Source organism: Podarcis tiliguerta (assembly GCF_965153285.1).
Source record: "Podarcis tiliguerta genome assembly, chromosome: 5".
Lineage (NCBI taxonomy): Eukaryota > Metazoa > Chordata > Lepidosauria > Squamata > Lacertidae > Podarcis > Podarcis tiliguerta.
Genome location: NC_139538.1, coordinates 21069195 through 21091799, shown reverse-complemented (window position 1 = coordinate 21091799; position 22605 = coordinate 21069195). Strand labels below are relative to the sequence as shown.

General features: G+C 44.1%; 1 protein-coding gene across 8 annotated transcripts in view; it reads left to right on the top strand.

The window, feature by feature from the left end:
- The window catches only part of LEKR1 (leucine, glutamate and lysine rich 1), a 64998-nt gene extending 49179 nt beyond the window's left edge, over positions 1-15819 (top strand). For all 8 annotated transcript variants that reach the window (XM_083442746.1, XM_083442750.1, XM_083442747.1 and 5 more), the window contains 4 exons: positions 3211-3304; positions 6709-6864; positions 9365-9664; positions 14722-15819. In XM_083442746.1, coding sequence (XP_083298872.1) covers positions 3211-3304; positions 6709-6864; positions 9365-9664; positions 14722-15120 — 949 coding nt within the window. In that variant the 3' untranslated portion in view covers positions 15121-15819. The remainder of the gene's footprint in view (positions 1-3210; positions 3305-6708; positions 6865-9364; positions 9665-14721) is intronic.
- Positions 15820-22605: the final 6786 nt, after the last annotated feature.

The following is a 22605-nucleotide window of genomic DNA, read 5'->3' as shown; positions in this document are numbered from 1 at the left end:
CAAGCAAATAATTATAATTGTCTAGTGGACACCTCATTTCTGCAGAACTCTCGTGGGATAACCTATCCCCTACCTGAGCAGCATGTTTTCAAGTTATTGCTCCCATTCTACAATACAGTGGATACAGTGGGGACATGCATGTAGAATTTGAACCACAGAGTTGAAAGCAACCTCAAAGGTCAACTATTCCAACCTCCAGCTGATGCAGGAATTCTGCTGCTATGACATCCATGATCGTTGGCCATCCACCCTCTGGTTAAAACAGGGGTGGAGAATCTCCAGCTCACAAGTCAATCCTGGCTCTCCAGTGGGTCCAGTTTGGTTTGCCATGCCATTTCCCCCAAGCAACAGCCACCTGACCATCAGCTGACATCATTGGCAATGTCAGCTGATAGGTAGAAGGACAGGATTTAATCATGCATTGGCTGCACTGCCCTTTTCCCAGCATAGAACAGGATTGTACAGCCTTGGGAAGAGGATTTAATCACCTCTTGTCAGCTGATGAGTAGAGATTAAAGATCAAAGGTTGGGGGCTTAAAAAAGAAGGGTGGAGACTCACAAAGTCTTTTACAAACCACTTTTGAGAGGTGAGCAAATGGAATTTAGACAAGTGGGTGAAGCCACCCACTTGTCAAATTTGACCCCACATCAGATCCTGATAAACAATGTGGTCTTTGGAGCCAAAATGGCTTGCCACCCCTGGCTTAAAATATCTACCTAAGAAGAGTCCACCATCTTCTAAGGCAGACCCTTCCACTGAAGCTGAGATTGGTTTATTTCCTTCATGAAAAAATACCTGTGGAGCATCTGTGTGGATTTTGCAAAGCTTTCAACATAGTTCTCTGCATACATTCTTCAGAGGGAAACCATTAACAGTGAAATTGGCCCATAGTGGTGGTGTTTAATTTGACATTACCTACATTACCTAAGATGTGAATTCTGCAGACTGATCAACATCTACCGACAATGGGTTTTGGATAAGTTATTAAACGGGTTTTGGATAAGGTCTTAAAGGTTCTTTAATCCAAGCTCCCCCATAGCTGCCCTATACTAAGTCAGACCATTGGTCCATCTAGCTCAGTACTGCCAACACTGACTGGCAGTGGCTCTCTAGGGTTTCAGACAGTGAGTCTCTCCCAGCTCTACCTGGAGATCCTGGGGATTGAACCTGGGACCTTCTGCATGATTTATAAAATTTCCAAACTGTGTCCCAGTAAAATACTGTAACATTACCAAGTTATTCAATACAGTAGCCCCAGTAATACCATGTTTCTGCTTTGTAAAGGGCCCCTAAGTGGAAACACAACGTGGATTACATTAGACATGGAGTGGGGTTGAAATTTGGCCAAGACAAGATGTCTGGAGATATGTGAGCTGATCTCCCATTGTTTCTTAAAGTTTAAAAGCAGCAGTGAGGAGGGCAGGATTTCAGCCTGGAACTGCAGTGCTGGGGAAGTGGGGCTTAACCTTCTTCTGTGTCATATTCCCAATCTATATTGGGCTGCCCATTTGCTTCCTAGGGATAATATTCAGCTACTTGTGTGGGATATGCATTTTCTCTCTCCCATGGGGCAAATAACTTGGGTAGGGTGGGACAAGAATGGTGCAGAGAAGAGGATTAACCCCTTCTCTCAGTGTCAGGGCCCCAATCCAATCGTGCTGTTTTAAAACCACCACAATGTCTTATCACCTAGTTTGACCCTTAGTCTCTCTCTTCCAAATACATGGTCTGTCAAGAGGCCCAACAAACTTTGGATTCCATAGCCCATCAGTCACTGAGCAGATGTCATTTTGTAGCCTTTCCATATGGTGCCTGCATTCTGTTGTTTGTTGGAACATGTAGCCCCACTTAATTCACACAGTTCAGTGGAAGTTGAGCAAATGGAAGTTTCATGTATGTATAAATCCCACCAGCGGGTGACTAATAATGACACCGCATAGAAATTAAAGTTGCAGGTGAAACTTTGAATGAATGGGCTCTTGCTTCTTTCAGAACAGTGCAGTAGTAACGGAAATTAGGAGTCCAGCAAGTTCTTGCTTCACAGGAGAAGCTGCACTTGCTAAACTTCTCCACCGCAGACCTTCATAAACTAGCAAACATTTATTTGTATAGTTAATTGAATAAAGTTTCACTGGCTGGGACAGAAATGCTAGGAATGTTCTTTCTCCCTGCAACGTTCATTTTTCCATCTATATATGTTGGAAGTACTCCTTCTGACAAAGAGGCATTTAACAGGAACAGACTGGAGTAGATTGCAATCCAGATCTATCAGCAATCACAACATACCCACCTCTGCCCTGTGGCTCCAACCAAGGGCTCTGATACATTCACAGTTCTTCATGTAAGCAGAAGCTGGTGCTTTCTCTTAACAGTGCAAAAATTCACAGACCTTCTTGCACAGAGCTCTGTGTACTCAGAGGAACCCTGCAGAGCATCTATCGGGCATCGTTTCAAGCAATGAGATTTTAATTAGAACAAGTGTTCCCAGCCCTTGCCAGCTTCCTTTAAATCAAGGAAAATCTTTTCCAGGGCAACACACCCAGAATACTCTGCAGGTCACAGAGTGATCTCACTTCTAAGTCTGCGGATCAGCTGGCTATCAGAATCATTTCTTTCTTCCCATAGTAGAAGCTGCTTTTCTGGGAGATAGTTGAGTGGAATATAAATTGTACCCATACCACCACCAGCTCCCATCTAATTGGGGCTGGGCATGCTAGTACTTGCTTTGACCTCTGTGCCCAAAGAGGACTGGGAATGAAGAATGACGAGAGCCTTGAAATCAGGGCTGAGGCCTTTGCATGTGGCCCACGAGGCTCTTTTTGTAAAGCCATGCCCACCTTGCCTACATCTGATGCCACACGTGTCAATATTTATCCAGTCGTATGAACTGAAAATTATTTCAGGCACAGAGAAGTATTTTACATCAATGTATTCACAAGATTGCACATCAGTAATATTACAAATACAGTGCGGTACATGAGAGAGTTGGAGTCAACTACATCAATATTTTTAATTATAGTGTGAAGCATACATGGGCTCTAACTAGATTTCTGAGCCCATTGCAGTAATAGCAAACAAAATTAATTAGAAAGAGAGAGCGTGTGTTGTAGTTGAATGGTGAGAGGGAAGGTAAATCTCATAAGCCAGAGCTGGTTTCCCCCACTCTTTCCATAGAAACTCTGGTGTTCATGGATATTTGTCATATTTAGGGAGTCTCTGCTGATTTCCCATTCGAGCAGAATGGAGCAACTGCAGGAAACATTGAGGCAGAAGGTGCTGAAGGAAAAGAACTGGCAGGAAAAGGTAATACTGGATTTCCAGTGTCACGTTTATTTGTTTTCTCCAACTTCAGTCAGTTGTCAGGCAAATGTGCCCGACACTCATTTCCTAACAGCTTCTGTTCAGCTACGCTTTCATATTTTTTCATCCGAAATTAAGGTTACTGTACAAAAAAATACTGATTTATTTATTTAAAATGTTTATTCCAACATACAACTCCACAGAAACACAGGGCAGCGTATGGCATTTTTAAAAACATGGTGAATGTAAAAGCAGGAGAGGCAGGGTTAGCATTTCTGCTTAAAGACCCAATGCTATAAAACGCATGACTCAAAATATTCGGCCGTTATGTGACCAGGGAGCACACTTCCACTGGCATTTTGTGTGTTCATCACCATATTTGAAGCAAAAGGCAACATTTGTCTGGGAAGGTGAGCTAGGATCCCTCAGCTGAGACAAAACATATCTCAGACCCTCTGTATCAGCCCTTGCCAGCCTGGTGCCCTCAGGTGTGGTGGGGGTTGTAGTCAAAAAAATCTGCAGGGCAACAGGCAAACACAGCTCTATACACTAGTGTGGGACCTCCTGAAAATATTAGTGCCCAACTTTCCTCCAGTTCCTAATCTAATACAAGCAGAACTGTGTCACCTATTGACTGGCTATGGAAAGTGCTGACAATTTGTTTATTTGTTTAAGGTATTTATATATTAATTACTGAAGTATCGAAGTGGCGAGTCTCCTTTTGAACTCTTTCTCACCGTGAAGAATCTGCTGTTGGTCTCCTCCACTTCTTGCAAACCACACTGCTTGTTCATGCAATAAACCTCAGACATGCTGATATGTTGGTTTTTAAAACCCTCTTTGAGCAGTTCACACATGCATCACTTGGTTACTTGCAGTTGAATGTGTGAACTTACTCCACTGAATGCCATCAGGGTTTTTTGCAGGTTCTTTCTGTGGTGCCTCGTTTTCATGATTATAACAAACATATAATGGCTCATCTACAGACTTGATAATGTGAATAAGTTCTATATTAGACAGCTGTTCTCTGTCTTCTATTCAGGTGTCTGGGCTGAGGGATCTGCAATCTTTTGTTTCAAACAACTTCCTCAAAAGTCTACTTATGTTCTTTACTCATGATTGGTCATTAAACCCCAAGCTTTCAATGCCAGGCTCTTAATGTTCACATCTTTTATCCCAGTAGGCACAGATTATACACATTCATCATCATTTTAGGCTTTTATTAATAAATATATCAAGCTGTCCTAAACAACTTAATTTCTCACATATAGGATATAATTTTAGCATGAGGTCACTCTGTTTGCACCATCATAATTTGTTGTGCAGCTTGACATTTAAAATGGATAAAGAACTAACAGAAATAAGAGACAGCACTTAGATTTGCTAACCAGTATTAAAATGTGCTGAATGTCAAGTGTTCTGAAAATGCTCTCATCAGACCAAAGAGATGTTGCTGTATTTTTCTTGGGTCATTGTGCCATTACATAGGCATAATGTGTTCCCTTTATTTTATAAAAAAATCAATCCACATATTTTGTTAAATGGGAAAAATTCTCTTTTAAAATTAAGTTGCTTCGAGTGGTGTTTTGGCATTTAATGCACGGAGTTATAAAAATGCTCTGCAAGTAGAAGAAATCAATTGTTGCTATGCAACTTGAACAAGATAATTGAGAAATGTCTTTCCGAATCCTCATTATTATGGTTATTAGTTCCCCTGATTTCAGGTGTTTGCTAAATGGGAAACATTTTCATCCTGAGAGTAGTTTCCAGTGATGTGTCAATACTGCCAGTCAACTTTCATTTCATTTCATTGGTAATGTTTAAGTGTACTTCAGCTACTTCCCTGACCTGCACATGCAACATATAATAAACACTTGTGCTGCACTTCAGCAGTGATGAGGTCCACTTCTTTACCAGCACAGAGGCGATGTCCTGATAGGAAAAACACAATTATCCTGATTTGTAAGCAGAAGTATACACAGAATGGGTGCTGCCCACACATTTCACAGGGTTAAAAAGCCTGATCTGGGAGTTGAGGCTGTGCTCCCCTCTTTCCCCAAAGAGATGTCCAGCAGTACTCAATTTGACTGGGGTTCGGGTTCTTTCTAGGTTGGGCATCAGCCCAGCAAAATGAGCATAGCAGAGGGCAAGGGCACATTTAAAAGGCATCAAGTATAAGCCCTGCATGCCAAGGAACTATTGAAGGTGCATTTAAAGACTCCTGATAGTCCTTTGCCGCCATGTTCCTTTTCATCCGTGTCTTCAACTTGCTCCACATTTGACATTATATCAAGTGTTGGGAACGTGGGTATGGCTTGCACCAAACTGCCTTGTGGGCCAAATCTGTACAGCTGCCAGGTTGAAAGGCTGGAGCTCCCCCACTGCTTGTCTGTGCCAAAAAATGTTGACATTTCTCGTAAATGTTCATGAAATTCTCATAATGAGAGCTTGAGAGTGCGCCAAGGTGTGAATCTCTGATTAGAAAGCTGCAATAACGAGACCATCCTTTTGTGTGGGCTCCAGTCATTCTGCTAATTTGCCTTTGAGATATAATCGAAATAAAGCTTTTCAGAGCAAGCAAAAGTTCTGGGTGTGCTCTCACTTCCTTGAGCAATGAGAAATTCCTGAGGTTACATTACAGAGGTTAGGTTCTGTTGGGAGAGAGGGGGAAAGAATAGTGGAGACTATTTTCACCTATGCAAATGGAAGCAAAGAGACGTGTTTAACAGTTTTTAAGATTTCCAGAAAGAGCCCGTACTTCACCTTCCACAGACAAATGTCCCACCATTCCCTCTCCCCAAATTCGTTCTTCAGACTGGCTTCAAGCTGTTTCTGTGCATTGCCTTCTAGCTTTGAGGGGTGTTGCATTTTGGAGGTGAGAGTCACCAGGGAACAAATCCCTGAACCCATTTAAGCAACTCTTTAGGCAAAATCACTGTGTTAATGATTCACTCTTAGCAATACAACCCATATTCAGATCATCAAAACAATATGTTGGGATGCACTTAAGTTCTATTGAAAACAATTGGAATGGAGCTTAGACTGCAATCATCTGCACACTAACTGGAACCGAGCATCATCAAGCAAGGAGGTACTTGTTTCCAAGTAAACATGCATAAGATTAGCTGGCTGTGTGAAGTTTAGAGACCAGTGGTGCATCAGGCACTTCAGATGGCAACAACAGCTTTTATATTTCTCTGTGATTAGCATTATATATATATTATGGTTTTGCATGCTTTGTACCAATGAAAATTTATAGATATAAATAGATACATACAGGCTGTTCATCTTGATTAACAGAATTTTTTACCACCCCCTTTTTCTGAATTGGGTGCCTGTACGTTCAATGTAAAACAAGACACGAGTTGAACAGATACTTACTGACACCCAGGTTTTTTGCTTTCTAGATCAAAGCTGATAGAGCAAAGGAACAAGCTCATCACAAAGAGGAGATTCTCAGCCTCAAAGAGGAAGCCAGAATGGAACTAGAAATTGAGAAACAAAAGCATCAGGAATTGATTGCAAAATATCAGAAAGATCACGATGACCAGCTACACCTTAAGGTTTTAGCAACTAGAAAGAAACTGCTTTGGGATTTTGACAAATGCACTGGGCAGGGGGGAATTCACTTAATTTCATCATGTAGATCAAATGATACCATGGGGCGGTTAGATACAGTCAGGGTGTTAGACACAGACAGAGTCACAGTCTAGGTTTTGAAGATTTAGAGCTGACATCAATAAACAATCCCAGAATCAATAGTTATTGTTGACATGGGCAAGCAGCAAAAGAATGTTTTAGTTACAGCATGTTGCTCAAACTGGACTTGTTTATAGAGTCAAGACGCCCAGATTGTCATTTCCGAGTTGTAATCCTGTCTACAAAATTTGAGGAATCCCTGGGAGTCTCAGGCACACCCTTTTGCGACTCCCTTCGGACTTTTACAGATCACAATGTTCTTCTGTGTGACTGTGAAATCCATCAATCAGAGGCAGCAGCTCTGCTGTTAAACACATTTATCCCACTTCAGAAAAGAAATGAGTCAGGAACCCTCTTTCCATTCATTTTACTTCTTGAGCTCTGCCCCTTGAGGCTGATACTTCAAAGAGTCCAAAGTGACTTCTATGGTGGCTGTCCCAGGAAAACTGATCATGTAAACAGGGTAATTCTCACATGTCTATGTGCTTGAAGTAAATTCTGATTATCAAATGATAAAAGAATGTGCAATGCAGTGTTACATTTTGGTATAAGCCCCAAATTCCTAACCCAATTTTTATTTTATTGCTCTGGCCTCTTCTGTTTTGAAAATGCATAAAGATCATATTTGGGGCCGGGAAGGGGGAAGTGATCAAAGTTCAATAGAGGAGAATATGCAGAAAGTTCCAGGTTCCATCTCCAATAGTGCTGGACCCAAGTATCTTCCCAGTGATTTTTGTAAGCTTTGGAGAGGGAATGAACTCTCCCCCTAATCCAGTTGGCTGGAGGTGGGGGAAAGCAAATTCTTCACATTTTTGTGAGGAAGAGGTGTGTCTTACCTTTTGTATGCAAGGTGGCTAGGAGTTTCTTCCTTCTACACCCGCCACCCTCAAAAAAGGACATTTCCTCTTCAATGAAAGAGAAGCTGGCTGGGAAGAAGATAGGATTGGCGCTGCCATATGTCCAGAATTTCCCAGTCATAGCCGGGATTCGCCCATCAGAAATAGTGGCTGGGCGGAATTTGCAGAAATCGGTAAAAACGTCCAGGGAAACCTGAGCGTATATAGCAACTTTGCCCAAAAAACCCAACCCTCAACAACTTTTGTGTCTGAATTTTCATTTTTTGAAATACAGCAACCCCGAGTAAGACCAGAAAAGTAAAGGAGGTTGAGAAGCCATTGGCAGCCACCTCTGTAGAGGGGAACAGGCACTGTCTTCTCTCACAGCCCCCGCCATGCCTTTGTGCAGCACTGCAGCTCACTTGGCAAGGATCACCTCAGAATTTCTGGATTTGAGAAGCAGGATCTGCTTTGCAGAGCTTGTCATTTGTTAAGATCAGATTGGCAGTCACCGGGAACAGGGCCTTTTCATTGGACAGGCTCCATTATGGAATTGCCTCCCTGAGAAAATCCAGCAGCTAACATCCCCTCTTCATACACAGTCTTCAGACATGTCACAAAGGCTTGTTTGTTTGTTTGCTTGTTCTGCAAGGCTTTCTATGAGCAAAACCTTCTATCTCAGTGCTGACTTCTGGATACTTAAAACTTTTCTGCTACATTATTTATTGATCTTTTTAGTTCTTCGCCATTTATTTTATTTGTTTATTAGAAAGCAAAGTAAATTAATGAATAAAATATGCAACCTAATAAATATTCCTTGTTCATTCATTTGTGATCTGTCCTTGATCTAGTGCAATTTGCTCTCTCTCTTGTCCTAGTGCAGTAATACACTTACATAAAGAACAGGCATGCCCACACAGCTGTTTATCGTGGACTTGGATTTAAACAGATATTATATATGTATATAGTTTTAATTCTGTCATGGTTTAATTGTTTTTTATTATTATTATTTTCTATGTTTTTTGCAATTCTTGTTTTTATCTTTATCTTGAGTCCCATTAGGAAAAAGGTGAGGCAATAATAATAATAATAATGCACATTTTTTGCATCTTCCACAAAACATTATCCTCATCAAGATGCTGTCCCGTGCCCCCACTTTAAACCAGATATGCCATTCTGCTTTTCCTTTCAACATCTAGTCCCCCCCCCTTGAAAAGGTAAATCCTGATTAAATGGGAAAATAATACTTAATGGCATTTTAAGGAGGACAATATTGTGTAGGTCCACGGTGTAAAATGTGCAAGCATCAAGTCCACAATAAACTGGAAAAACCCACCCCTTTTTAAAGAAAAAAAGGCTACACATTTTATCTGAACTATTGTTAGCACTGCTGATTTATGAAGTGATGATTTCACATCTTTCTCCGTCTTTTGAAACCCCACTTAACCCTACTGAAAATGTGCTTAACCAAAGGGGTGCCTTGCCATCACGCCTTGCAAACCAATGAATGTCATTATTTGTCTTTCAGATACCTGCATTGATATCAAGTGCCACGAATAGCCTGAAGATGGAAGTGGGCACCCTTGAAAAGAAGCTCCGTGAAGCCCAGATCAAGCTTACAGAGAAGCACCGAGAGAGAGAGGAGGAATGGCAAAGTTTAAAAAAACAAGTTGCCATGCTTGAACTCCAGCTGCAGGAGGAACAGAGCGCCCATCTTTCAGTGACAGAAGACATGAGAGAAGAAATAAAGAAGAAAACTTATGAGCTGGAAAAACTGACTCAAGAGCAAACACAGTTGATTCAGAAAATGAATCAGGTTCAAGAGGAGGTATGAATTCAACCAGGGTTCACAATTGAATGTCTCATCTCTTAAGTCCTTTACATGCCTTGTCTTGGTTGAGACCTAACCATCCTAGTCCAACAAACTAGGGAGCAAGCCACGAATCTGCACAGTCTTTCTTCCCCAACCTTTTCCTCCTCTCTTGTGCACCTTCCTGGTTGCTTAATGTGTACATGGTCATCCATGACATCAGAGCCAAAAACTAGAATATCTAACCAAGATCAACTTGCGTTTTGATGTCCTGGTATGTAGGGATCTTTCAAAACACAGTTTCCCGGTTTGGACATCATGGGAAACTGTGTTAAGAAATAAGGAAGTGTTCAGTTAAGACACAATGGAAGAGATGGAGGGATCATCAGGCACAGAGCTTGTTCCTGGTTGAACAAACAGTGGTTTGTTGCATTAGGATTGTTAAGCCCGTTATGTTGAACATGTGGAAGAGGGGAGTGGGGTTGCACATACTGACCTTGCTGGGAGGAGCGCAGAGAGAAGAAATACCATGGTGCATCTCTAGCAACACAACCGGATGCCTTCATCTGCCCTAGCTACAACAAAACATGTCTCTCCCATATTGGTCTCTACAGCCACAGCAGACACTGTAACCTTCCAACAGTTTGTTTTCAGCCACAAAGGCGCACTCCTCCATTACCTCCCAAGACAGATGGACGCCAACCAAGTTCTTTGCAGACAGTCAGGCACAGGGAGGTCCAGAGCAGGGACACTGCACAATGCTGCTGACTTTCATATGTTCAGAGCAACATGCAAAAAGTTATCATTGCTCATCACTTGAAAGCACCCATAGCTGTCTGTTCAGAACTGGCTCCACTGATAAATGTCATGTCAGACGAAACAAAATTTTTGGAAGAGGTACATCTTTGTGTAGCATTTGAGCTGCAGTGACTTTCACACATTTGAGTGTTGCTGCCATCAAGTGATGAGCCATTGTGTGTGAACTCACAACCAGGAATATAGGGATATAGGATACAACCAGGAATATAGGGATATAGGATACAACCAGGAATATAGGGAATTGAACCAAGCCCAAGAGTATGAGGATCTAAGGAAACCTTTCTCTTGGGACATATTCATGGAATTTTATCAGCCCGTAGAAACAGCAACAATGATGCAGTAAAATCCATGGCAACATCATTCCTGGGGTTTGGCCCCAGGGTGAAGGCATCCTTTGTGGTAGCAGTAGTCAGGGCCGCAGATTGACCAAAGTTGTCTCACTCTGTGCATGACCCTCAACAGAAGCTGTGTTCACATTTCCCTCTGCTCCCACTTCTCTTCCAACAAAGAGCACATATCCTTTTGAAGTCTCCAGGGAGTTCTCTGCTAACCGCAGACAAAGTGCCCCAGACACAATAAAAGTGCCCTGTGAAATGTAGCTGTCAAGTTCAGTCAGACTGTGGTAGTGACCTTGAATCTTGCAAAATATAGTAGGAATAGTAGTACATAGGCCAGAACAAGACATTCCAAAATAGAATATTCCAAAACAGAATAAACCCCAAAGACTCAGCTGTGGGTGGGAATTATGAGCCAGATGTCAAAAAATATCAATCCAGATGGGACGTGCTAATTTTCTTTGTGACAACTGATTGGATTACTTATTAAAAGTAATTTGTACCCCAGTTTTTGGTTTTTAAAAATGCCCAAGGTAGCTTATAATAAAATAATTAAACAGTGAAAAAATCAAAACACTAATACACCCAAAAAGAGGCTAAGAACTGGGAGGTTTCTTTAAAAAAGATTTAAATAGCTCAGATTCCTGAGAGTATGAAACATTTGAGAAGCCAAACACCAAAATCAAAAAGAGTTCACAAAATGGCAGCCATCTGAGATCAGGCAAGATAAGCCTATGCAGGGACATAAGCCATCTCAGGGTGATTACATCCCTTTCTACAAATTCATGCCATATTTTGGAAAGGGTACTGCAGATAAGGCAACCTAAGGGCCCAACAAGACAATATTAATGTCTTTAGCCCTTATGTGAATAAGCCCTTTTCTAAAACATGAATAGCCAGCATGGATGCAAAGGGGCAATTCAGATAGGGACTGTAGTGAGATCCTCTGCCACAGTACTGATCAATGGATAGAAACAAAAATCAGGTATGGGGAACCTGTGGCCCTACAGATGTTGTTGGACTCCAACTCCCATCAGCCCCAGCTAGGATGGCCAGTGGCCAGCCAGGATGGGAGTTGTAGTCCAACAACAACTGGAGGACCACAGTTTCATCCTCCTTGTCCTAGGGCACGGGTGTCAAACACAAGGCCCGCGGGCCGAATCCGGCCCGCCAGACCTCGTCATGTGGCCCGTGTAGCCGCCAGCCTGGCCTGCCCGCTTCCCCCCGCGAGGTGGCGCGCTGTGGGCGGGGATGGGGGCTGGAAGGCGGGCGGTGGAGAAAGCGAAGGCGCTCCCTTCCCGCGCCGTTACTCGGCCGGCCTGAGAGAAAATTTCTGAGGTGGCGGCGGCCTTCGTCCAGGGTCGGGGGGCCATGGCGGGACTTTGCCCTCCCGACGGCCTGGAGCATCTGGAGCTGGGGCGGCTGTGGGACCTGCTGGGCAGCAGCGGCGGAGTTGTCGTCGGCGCTTCTTCTCCTTCTCCTCCTCCTTCGTCTTACTCGCCGCCGCCGCCGCTCTCGTCTTGCTCGAGGCAGGCCTGAAGCCGGGACAACCCGGGCTTCGAGCCCGAGGAGGAGGCGGGCGAAGCAGCCAGGGCGGCTGGCGGGAGCGCGGCGGCGGGGCCCGTGCTGCAGATGGGCGTGGTGGAGTGGGGCCGACGAGGGGCGCCATCGCCCTCGGAGCCCGACGCCTAGGAGGGCCAGCCGAGAGCGGGAGGCAGCGGAGGCGCAGGCGGAGCGGCGAAAAGGAGGAAGGCGGAGGGGAAGGCGAAGGTCAGCGGGCTTGCTCCGCCGGAGGTGCCCCGACGCCAACGCTGCGTTTCCCTCACGTGGAGACGGGCGAGGAGGTCGTCCAGCAGCCGCCGCCGCCGCCTCGCCTGGGCCAAAGGGATGACACACTCTTCCCGGCTCGCATCTCTCCTGTTTCACCTTATTACTTTTATGTTACTCGCAAGTCTTCTGCTCTGAAGACAGATGCAAATAATCCCTTCAGCTCCTCTGCAATCTCCTTTCCCACCTTTAGCACACCTTTGATTCCCTTGTTGGCCAAAAGCTCTACCACAGTCCGTTTCGGGGGCCTAATCCGGCCCATTCCTCAACAACTTCAACCCTAAAAAAAAAAAAAAAAAAGCTCAACAATTTCAATCCTAAAAAAAAGCGCAACAACTTTGGTTGGCCCTCACGGCCCTTCACTTCATCAAATCTGGCCCTCCTTGAAAAAAGTTTGGGCACCACTGATTTAGAGAGAGAGAGTGTATGAATGAGACACACAAACATATACACACACATAATAAGTACAATGGTACCTTGGTTTACAAACTTAATCCGTTCTGGAAGTCCATTCTTAAACCAAGGCATTCTTAAACCAAGGCGTGCTTTCGCATAGCAGCGGGGGACTCAATTTACAAATGGAACACACTCAACAGGAAGCGGAATTCTTATTCCAAGGCAAAGTTCACAAACCGAAACACCTACTTCCGGGTTTGCTCATAAACTAAGCTGTTCTTAAACCAAGGTACTACTGTACAATAAAAACCATGTCAAATAATTTACATAAGAGAACAAATGTACAAAGAATATCCATACAGATAAAAACAGAGAGCATTAATAAGGCAGCATGATGAAGATTATTCAAGCAATATAGCACACTTTCATGCAACTTGCCAATCTCACTCAGCAGTCCGCACAGCCACCAGAACCTTTCACTGCCTCATACATTTTGTCTTATCGACCAGTCACTCAAACATAAACTACTCACACTCAACAATATCACAATTCGCATACAAAGGATTACTGCCAAGGACCATATAACACTGGTGCATTTGCTCCCAGTACATTTCTGAGCACAATTCAAAGTGTTGGTATTAACCTTTAAAGCCCTAAACAGCCTCAGGCCTGTATACCTGAAGGACCGCCTCCAACCCCACTGTTCATCCCGGACACTGATGTCTAGCTCTGAGGGCCTTCTGGAGGTACAGGGAACCAGGCAGAGGGCCTTCTTGGTAGTGGCATCCACCCTGTGGAACGCCCTCCCATCAGATGTCAAAGAAATAAACAACTATTTGATTTTTAGAAGACTTCTGAAGGCAGCCCTGTATAGAGAAGCTTTTAATGTTTGATTCTTTATTGAGTTCTAAATATTTTGTTGGGAGTCACTCAGAGGGGCTGAGGCAACTCATTCAGATGGGTGGCATATAAATAAAATTGTTGTTGTTCCCTTGATTGAGACACTGTACATCTGTTAGAATAGCCTTAGCTTTTTTGCTGCTGCATCAGTGTGTTGACTCCTATTATGTTTGTGGTCTACTAAGACCCCTAGATCCTTTCCACATGTACTACTGGAAAGCCAGGTTGCCCCCCCCCCCCAAATCTTACATTTGTGCAGTAGGTTCTTCTTGCCTAAGTTACCTTTTGACTACGTGTTGTTGTTTTTTTGTATATTTGGTATTTTAAAAAATGAATAGTGGTATATAGTATTTTAATCAAGTTGTATCCAGGGAGAGTTTTGTGTCTAGCCAAAGAACCAAGTGGAGCAAGCATTTCCCAAAAAGCAAACCTCTTTTGAAGCTGAGGTGAGTTTCAAAAGCAGTTTGTGATGCGTCATGGCACTCTGCACTGTTCAAAGGAAAGACAGTTTTAGAGAGCCCTGAGCGCATCTGAACTCTAAAGTACCTCTCTGCATCCCAGGCACAGATGTTCAGTCACCACACCCAAGGCAGAAGAACGCGGCAGCCAATACTTTTACTGACATGAATACGTTGCTTATCTGTTTTCAAGCGTTTCAGCACACAATGCATAGTCGCCTGTGCACTCTGTTCCTTGAGTCCTCTACGTTTTAAGAAGAAAGCACACAATATTTATACCTTTCCTTTTTGTCTTCCCTGACAAATGCCTTATGAAATATGTGTTTCTTTATGCTCGCAGAATGCTCTTCTCCAGGACACAGTGCGCAGGGAGTGTGAGGAACGGTATGAGCTCACCGAAGCCTTGGCTCAAGCCAAAGAACAAGTCGTGGAGCTAAAGAAACTCGGTGGAAACTTCCAATTGTCACAGTGTTCTCTCAGTCAGGGCAGCCTAACCTCCGCTGCATTGGTCAGCAATCACGGGCTGAGGAGCCCAAACTGTGGGAAAGGAATAACATTCTCGGGACACTGTGGGATTTCAAGAGCCACTAAAGCACCGCTCTCGAATAGGTACAAAAGCGGCATGAATGCAAGCTTGCCTGCTCTGCCTGTGCTGCAGTCCCCAAGCAGAAAAACATCTCTAGATGAATCCAGGAAGAGAATCACAGCAGTTCTAAAAAGACAGATGAGTGAGCTGTGATGAGTCAAGGACTGCACTCTCTGTCTCTCTCTCTTTCTCTTTTATCAAGAAGAGTCAGGAAAAAAAACAGTGGCATAGGTCATTAGGCCACCTCAGTGTGGCCCACAGGGGAAAATACCAGATTTTACTGTCGGGCAATGAGCATGTTTCTAGTGCCGAGTATTGTTGTTTTATATACAAGCAACATCAAATTAAGCTAAGCAGTGGTTTTTAATCTCACACATGTTTATGTTGTATACTGAAATCATGAATCGGCATTTTGCTTAGTAAATGCTGGTGACTTAGGTCTGGTTCCGACTAAAGTAGCAATCTTGTGTATGGGCTTCTGCCTGCAGATGGGGCTTTACGTAAAGGATAAACTGAAGAGCAGGGTGGAAATGTTTCCCTACAGCAAAGTAGATGTTGGGGGTGTCACGCCTAGCCTTGTCCCTGCATGTAGAAAACTAGTGCGGCAAGGAGAAGACTGAGCTAAAACATTTGTGTGTGTACAGGATATGTATTCAGTCTGAAGTGGTACGATGCAGACTCAGATATAGCACGTCGATGAGAATGAGGCCTCTCTACAACAGGTGTAGAGGATATAGTAAATTGATTAAAGTATTTCACGCCTACACTATCCTGAAGTGGTATTTTTCACGCTGCGTGCCTCTGTTGTTATAAAGTTAATAAAAACATGCAAAATTTTCCCCCACCTCACAACCTCTGGTTTTGTCCTACTTTGCATGATTGTACTGTGGTGGAATTGCTCTGTTCAAAGAAATAGTGTTTGTAAAGGACCAGTATTTCTCATTCTGACTTCGAGGTTAGATGTGCAAATAGCCAAGCACTGCAGAATGAAGAGAGGTAGCAGAATATTTGCCTGAGGAATAAACAAACTGCTTGTAGGGCAAAGGAAACTACCGCAAAATTTTAAAAACATCGCACTGAGCGGAAGCCAAATCACCTGAAGATGTTGGCGGCGACTCACCGATGAGCTGAACAGCCATAAGTTGTATAATAACAGCAAAATTGTTGGACGTTTTTGCTAAATGAGTGTCAGGAAGCAGCAGAAGCAATAGTTTCAAAAGTTCATCTTACAAGCAAATAAGAGTGTGTGTGTGTGTGTGTGTGTGTGTGTTTATTTTCAACGCCTCCACTGCTCTGCACCAACCATATGTGTCCTACAGAGATGCCCCCATCAAACCTAGATTCTATTAAACATGAAGAATCCTATCAGCCAGAACTAGCTTTATCACAATGTTTTCTTCTTCATGTGGCCAGTTATATTATTCACTAAGCAAAGACACTTTCAAATTTGGTACTGTTTGTGGCACAAACTGTTTGACAGCAGAATAGCATATTACAAGGAGCATGGTTTTATTCTGGAATTTTCCTTTTAGTAAAGGCACATTTTAAAAACAAAAAAAAAAAGGCTCCCTCTGTAACTATCGTATCTTTTAAATGCTCTGCTCAACGGTGCAGCTAGATTTCACTAACAAGTGTGTGCCATCTCAGGCCGGAATGAAACGGGAATTGTTACCTTTAAATTCCTTTCTGCTTTTACCTGAAGACCGAAGCTAAAAGAAGCTGGAATCGTGGCTAATGGATCCAGTGAATGAGAGGGAAAAAACAAGGCATGTCTGGAGGAGGCAGAAAATATTGCAAGGTATTTTATATTAGGATGGATATTTTATTCCAGGGCATGCAGGAAGACTAGACAGAAATATAAGAACCTTTTATCAGTCTGATCTTCGGACCCGCTAGGCTGGACTAAGTGGATTTAATTAGTTATGATGGAGGCAAAGCAGCCATGTCATATTATCCTAAGTGCATGTTTTATGAAAGAATTCTCCATGGAGCTGCTTCTACGGCTGAGGCGATGCTTTTCTGCAATTAGCAGGTGGAATTAGCGCTTAATACAGTGCTATATTTTACATCAATTCCTGTCTCCCTAGCATAGCCAATAAATATCCTTCCACAATATTTACTCAGAAGCAAGCCCGATTCAGCAAAAGGCTCTCTTGAGAGTTTTAATTAGGCATTTCCTGCTTTGGTAGTTGCACGGATGGTGCCATTTTACATTAGTCCAACCATCCCTAAAGTGGCACCTCGCTCCTGCATTTTTTTAAAAAAATATTTCAATTCCAGTCCTGGGGCAGACCAGTGGGCCCAGAAGCAGTCTTAGGAAAATAAAATGGTGGCTGCCTGGAGCATTGCCAGCCGTGGGCTAGATGTAAGGGGGAGAGATGGGGGACCCCCACTGCTGCTTCTGCCTGGTAAACTTGGAGGGAAGGACAACAGGGATTCTGTGGAAGGTGACTGAGGGGTGAGGAGAGCAGTGGTGTAACAGGAAAGGCAGCAGCAAATGGATGGGAAGAGTACTTTTTAATAAGCACAGCTTTTCATGTGGAGGGCTATAGGGGTGAGAGGATGGGCCTGTTCCGAAATCAGTGGCTTCAGTGACAGGCTGATGAGCACAGTTCCTTCCACCTACCTTCCAAGAGGGATCTGACCAAATGCCCACATCAGAGACATCGTAGGAAATCTGAAAAGTGGCTCCCAGGCTTGCGCCGGTGGATTGCCTGGTGCTGGAGTGGAGAGGGGGCTTGGGCTGGGCTGGGCAACAGCGGGCCTTGGGCAACAGTTGGGTACTGAGGCCCTGGCAGCTAACTGGGGGTGCCTTGGGCTCATGCTAGGCCTGGAAGTGTTAATTTATTTATTTTTAATCATCCAGCCTCCTGCAGTCTGAAGCGGTGTAGTACACTCTACCAACTCAGAATTCTGTTTTCTTTCAACAAGCCTTGTTGTTTTGCTAATATGTGTTCTTGATTACAGCAACTGGAAGGTATTTATTCCTCCCATAGGTACCTAGTATGTGGCACACGCTCCAGAAGCAAATAATAATGAGTATTCATTTATGCTCAGTCTTCAACAGCATCCATCATTTTCTGAAGCACATTATAATAATCACCGCCATCTTTTAAAGAGGTTGTTTCAAAAGCTCTCTGCCAAGGGCCTTTTTCTTTTTCTGGCAAAAGGTTTCTCTGCTGGAGGTACAATTTGTGCAATGGACACCCTGAGCCCCCAATGTCGTATTGTGAACTCCTCCCTGGGCCATAGAATTGTAGAGTTGGAAGGCACCCGCAGGGTCATCTAGTCTAACCTCCTGCAATGCCAGAATCTCAACTCGCTAATACATAAGACACAAAATCTCTCCAACAAGGCACTGCCCTTTTACATTATCTCTGCCCAGCCCTCAAGAGAGACTCTTCTGTCCACTGAGCAGACATAGGGTTACAAATATCGAGTTATTAGAACTCTGTGTTTGTCATGAATTTCTACTGGCACCAGGATAATAAATGACCTGCGTTCTCAATAAATAAAAGGAGGTTCTTTTTGTACCCACAAGGCAGCAAATATCCTGTTATTACAGGGTTACGCCGTTATTTAAACTAGAATATGCAGTGGGGGAGAAACAAAATTTCCCCGATTATTAGAACAGAAAGTAGAGAGACGTGCACAGGAACTCATGCTGTTTGATGTTTTGCCACTGCTTAAGTCTAGTAAGCAAGCATCCGTTAAAGGTTTGTTTTATAGTTAATGCAGAGCAAGCAGGCCCAAGGAGTTAAAAATATTTCACATAATTCCTTAAGGGACGATGGCTGACACTAACACAAGTCTCAGAATCAAAGCCCAAAGTTACTAGTGAACGCTCTGTGCCTATCGCAGGACAGAATGTTTTTTTCATAGGCTCCCAAAACTCTTGATCCCAAAGGGTTAGTAATACGGCACAGCCTATCCAAAGACACCTAGTTCTGGACTGCAGCAGCCCGAAGATCACAGTGTCCTGCGTTATTAGCACAAATGGTTTCACACATGCAAAAATGCTGTCTGCAGTTGGCTGCAAAGTCCAGCTCGGAATGAGGAAAGATGGGGGTGTTTCTGCCAGGGCCAGCCCTACCAGTGGACCAAATGAGCAAGATGCCTCTGGTGGCAGGAGCTGGGGCTTGTGAGAAGCAGCTATAGTAGTGCCTTCCGTCCTGCCGTTCTCCCTCAGTCCTCCCCAGCCATTTTCCTTTGCAGGAAAACAGAGCTGGGTGTGTCCTGTCCAGTGCCCTCCAAAGGACCCTTCTGCCATGACACAGTCGCTCTGCGTTGAAGCAAGATTCGCCCATCAGTTTGGTTGGCTTGTGAGGCGGGGAATGGTGGCTGCCATTTTGTCTCTTCAGGCAGCAAAATTGGGGGGGGGGGGCAGCTCTGCATGGCTTCTTCCATCTCACGCTGCAGGAGACTGACACAGCGTGAACCGACAGCATTGCCTTCTTAGACATAAATTATATTGTTACCAGAGGTTCATCACATCATAAAAGTAAAGGGACCCCTGACCATTAGGTCCAGTCGTGGCCGACTCTGGGGTTGCGGCGCTCATCTCGCTTTATTGGCAGAGGGAGCCGGCGTATAGCTTCCGGGTCATGTGGCCAGCATGACTAAGCCGCTTCTGGCAAACTAGAGCAGCACACGGAAACACCGTTTACCTTCTACTTGCACTTTGATGTGCTTTTGAACTGCTAGGTTGGCAGAAGCAGGGACCGAGCAATGGGAGCTCACCCCCTTGCCGACCTGATTGGCAAGTACTAGGCTCTGTGGTTTAACCCACAGCGCCACCCGTGTCCCTTCATCACATCATATTATTGTTTAAATAACCTTTACATTCTAAATCCTGCTCATTTTGGAAACTTGAATGTGTTCTTTGAATGATGGGTTCCCATCGGCGAGGTTGGGAGGGCAATTAACTTGGACCTCATTTGCTTCTTAAGTTAATAAATACCAGCATTTGAAGATTCACTGCATGGAGTGTTCCATTTTTTATCTTATATTCTTGGCTACCAAACTCGTTTTCCCCATCTGAGGCTCCTAAGTACATGAAGAAGCGTTCTTAATCTCAAGTGTTCCTTCTTGCATTTCCAGGGCTGCATCAAAGTAAAAATCTCTATCACCTCTCCAGGCCGGTCCTAGTACATTAGGTAGATTGAGGCTGGCACCTCAGGTGGATGATTTTGGGTGTCGTGAAAGGGCAGTGGGGGGACGACCCAATTTCTTATTATTGTCTAGGAAAGGAGAGAAGTCCTTGTGGGATTTTTCTGTCTCAAACTGGCCTTGGGTGCTTTCTGCTGGTGGGAGCGGGTAGCATTTGCGATTCTGCCTCAAGCAACAACATGTCTTGGACTGGCCCTGACTCTGTTGAGAAGTTGAATTTGTGTTGGGTTGGGCTGCTTCCCAATACTATGTTTATACCTAGTCTGCATAACTGAGGCACCCCTTCCACCAGGAAATGAGGAAATATAATTAAGTAAGCTAAGTATTTGGTACTTGTTACCTTTTACCTTACTCGTTACCCCATGTTGTCCTCTATTAGCTTTGTGCTATATTTTACTTGTATTGTTATTTTGATTGATTTTAGAAATTTTCATTAGTGTGTTTCAATATGTTGTACAGTAAAGGGCAGTACAGTCGTACCTTGGAAGTCGAACGGAATCTGTTCGACTTCCAAAATGTTTGAAAACCAAAGTGTGGCTTCTGACTGGCTGCAGAAGCCCCGTCAGACATTTGGCTTCCAAAAATAGTTCGCAAACCGGAACAGACATTTCCGGGTTTGCGGCATTCGGGAGCCAAAACGTTTGGGAACTAAGCTGTTCGACAAGGTATAACTGTATAGAACAAATTGTATCTTGTGCAAAGGAAGTTAGGTGCCTATTAGTCTTTGACTTTTGAACAGAGGAAAAAATGTCTGTGGCAACACATGCCACAAAAGCCAGCAGAGGGAATGGCCCAGAGATCACCTCAGAGCAGCTATGAGGACCCTTTGGCCCTCCAGTTGTCACTGAACTATAACTCCCAACATCCTTGGTGCTTAGTCATGCTTGCTGGGGCTGCTGGGAGTTACACTTCAGTAACATCTGGAGCACCAAAGGTTCCTCATGCCTTAAAGAACTGAAAGGGCCCTTTAGAATCATAGAATCATAGAGTCATAGAGTTGGAAGAGACCACAAGGGCCATCGAGTCCAACCCCCTGCCAAGCAGGAAACACCATCAGAGCACTCCTGACATATGGTTGTCAAGCCTCTGCTTAAAGACCTCCAAAGAAGGAGACTCCACCACATTCCTTGGCAGCAAATTCCACTGTCGAACAGCTCTTACTGTCAGGAAGTTCTTCCTAATGTTTAGGTGGAATCTTCTTTCTTGTAGTTTGCATCCATTGCTCCGTGTCCGCTTCTCTGGAGCAGCAGAAAACAACCTTTCTCCCTCCTCTATGTGACATCCTTTTATATATTTGAACATGGCTATCATATCACCCCTTAACCTCCTCTTCTCCAGGCTAAACATGCCCAGCTTCCTTAGCCGTTCCTCATAAGGCATCGTTTCCAGGCCTTTGACCATTTGGGTTGCCCTCCTCTGGACACGTTCCAGTTTGTCAGTGTCCTTCTTGAACTGTGGTGCCCAGAACTGGACACAGTACTCCAGGTGAGGTCTGACCAGAGCAGAATACAGTGGCACTATTACTTCCCTTGATCTAGATGCTATACTCCTATTGATACAGCCCAGAATTGCATTGGCTTTTTTAGCTGCCGCGTCACACTGTTGGCTCATGTCAAGTTTGTGGTCAACCAAGACTCCTAGATCCTTTTCACATGTACTGCTCTCAAGCCAGGTGTCACCCATCTTGTATTTGTGCCTCTCATTATTTTTTTTTGCCCCAGGTGCAATACTTTGCATTTCTCCCTGTTAAAATTCATCTTGTTTGTTTTGGCCCAGTTCTCTAATCTGTCAAGGTCGTTTTGAAGTGTGATCCTGTCCTCTGGGGTGTTAGCCACCCCTCCCAGTTTGGTGTCATATGCAAATTTGATCAGGATGCCCTTGAGTCCATCATCCAAGTCGTTGATAAAGATGTTGAATAAGACCGGGCCCAAGACAGAACCCTGTGGCACCCCACTAGTCACTCTTCTCCAGGATGAAGAGGAACCATTGATGAGCCCCCTTTGGGTTCGGTCAGTCAGCCAGTTACAAATCCACTGAGTGGTAGCATAGTCAAGACCGCATTTTACCAGCTTCTTTACAAGAATATCATGGGGCACCTTGTCAAATGCCTTGCTGAAATCAAGGTAGGCTACATCCACTGCGTTCCCTTCATCTACCAGGCTTGTAATTCTGTCAAAAAATGAGATCAGGTTACTCTGACATGACTTATTTTTCAGAAATCCATGCTGACTATTGGTGATCACAGCATTCCTTTCTAGGTGCTCATAGACTGTTTGCTTAATGATCTGTTCCAGAATCTTCCCTGGTATTGATGTCAGACTGACTGGGCGGTAATTATTTGGGTCCTCTCTTTTCCCCTTTTTGAAAAGAGGGACAACATTTGCCCTCCTCCAGTCTGCCGGGACTTCGCCTGTTCTCCAGGAATTCTCAAAGATGACTGCCAGTGGTTCCGAGATCACATCTGCCAGT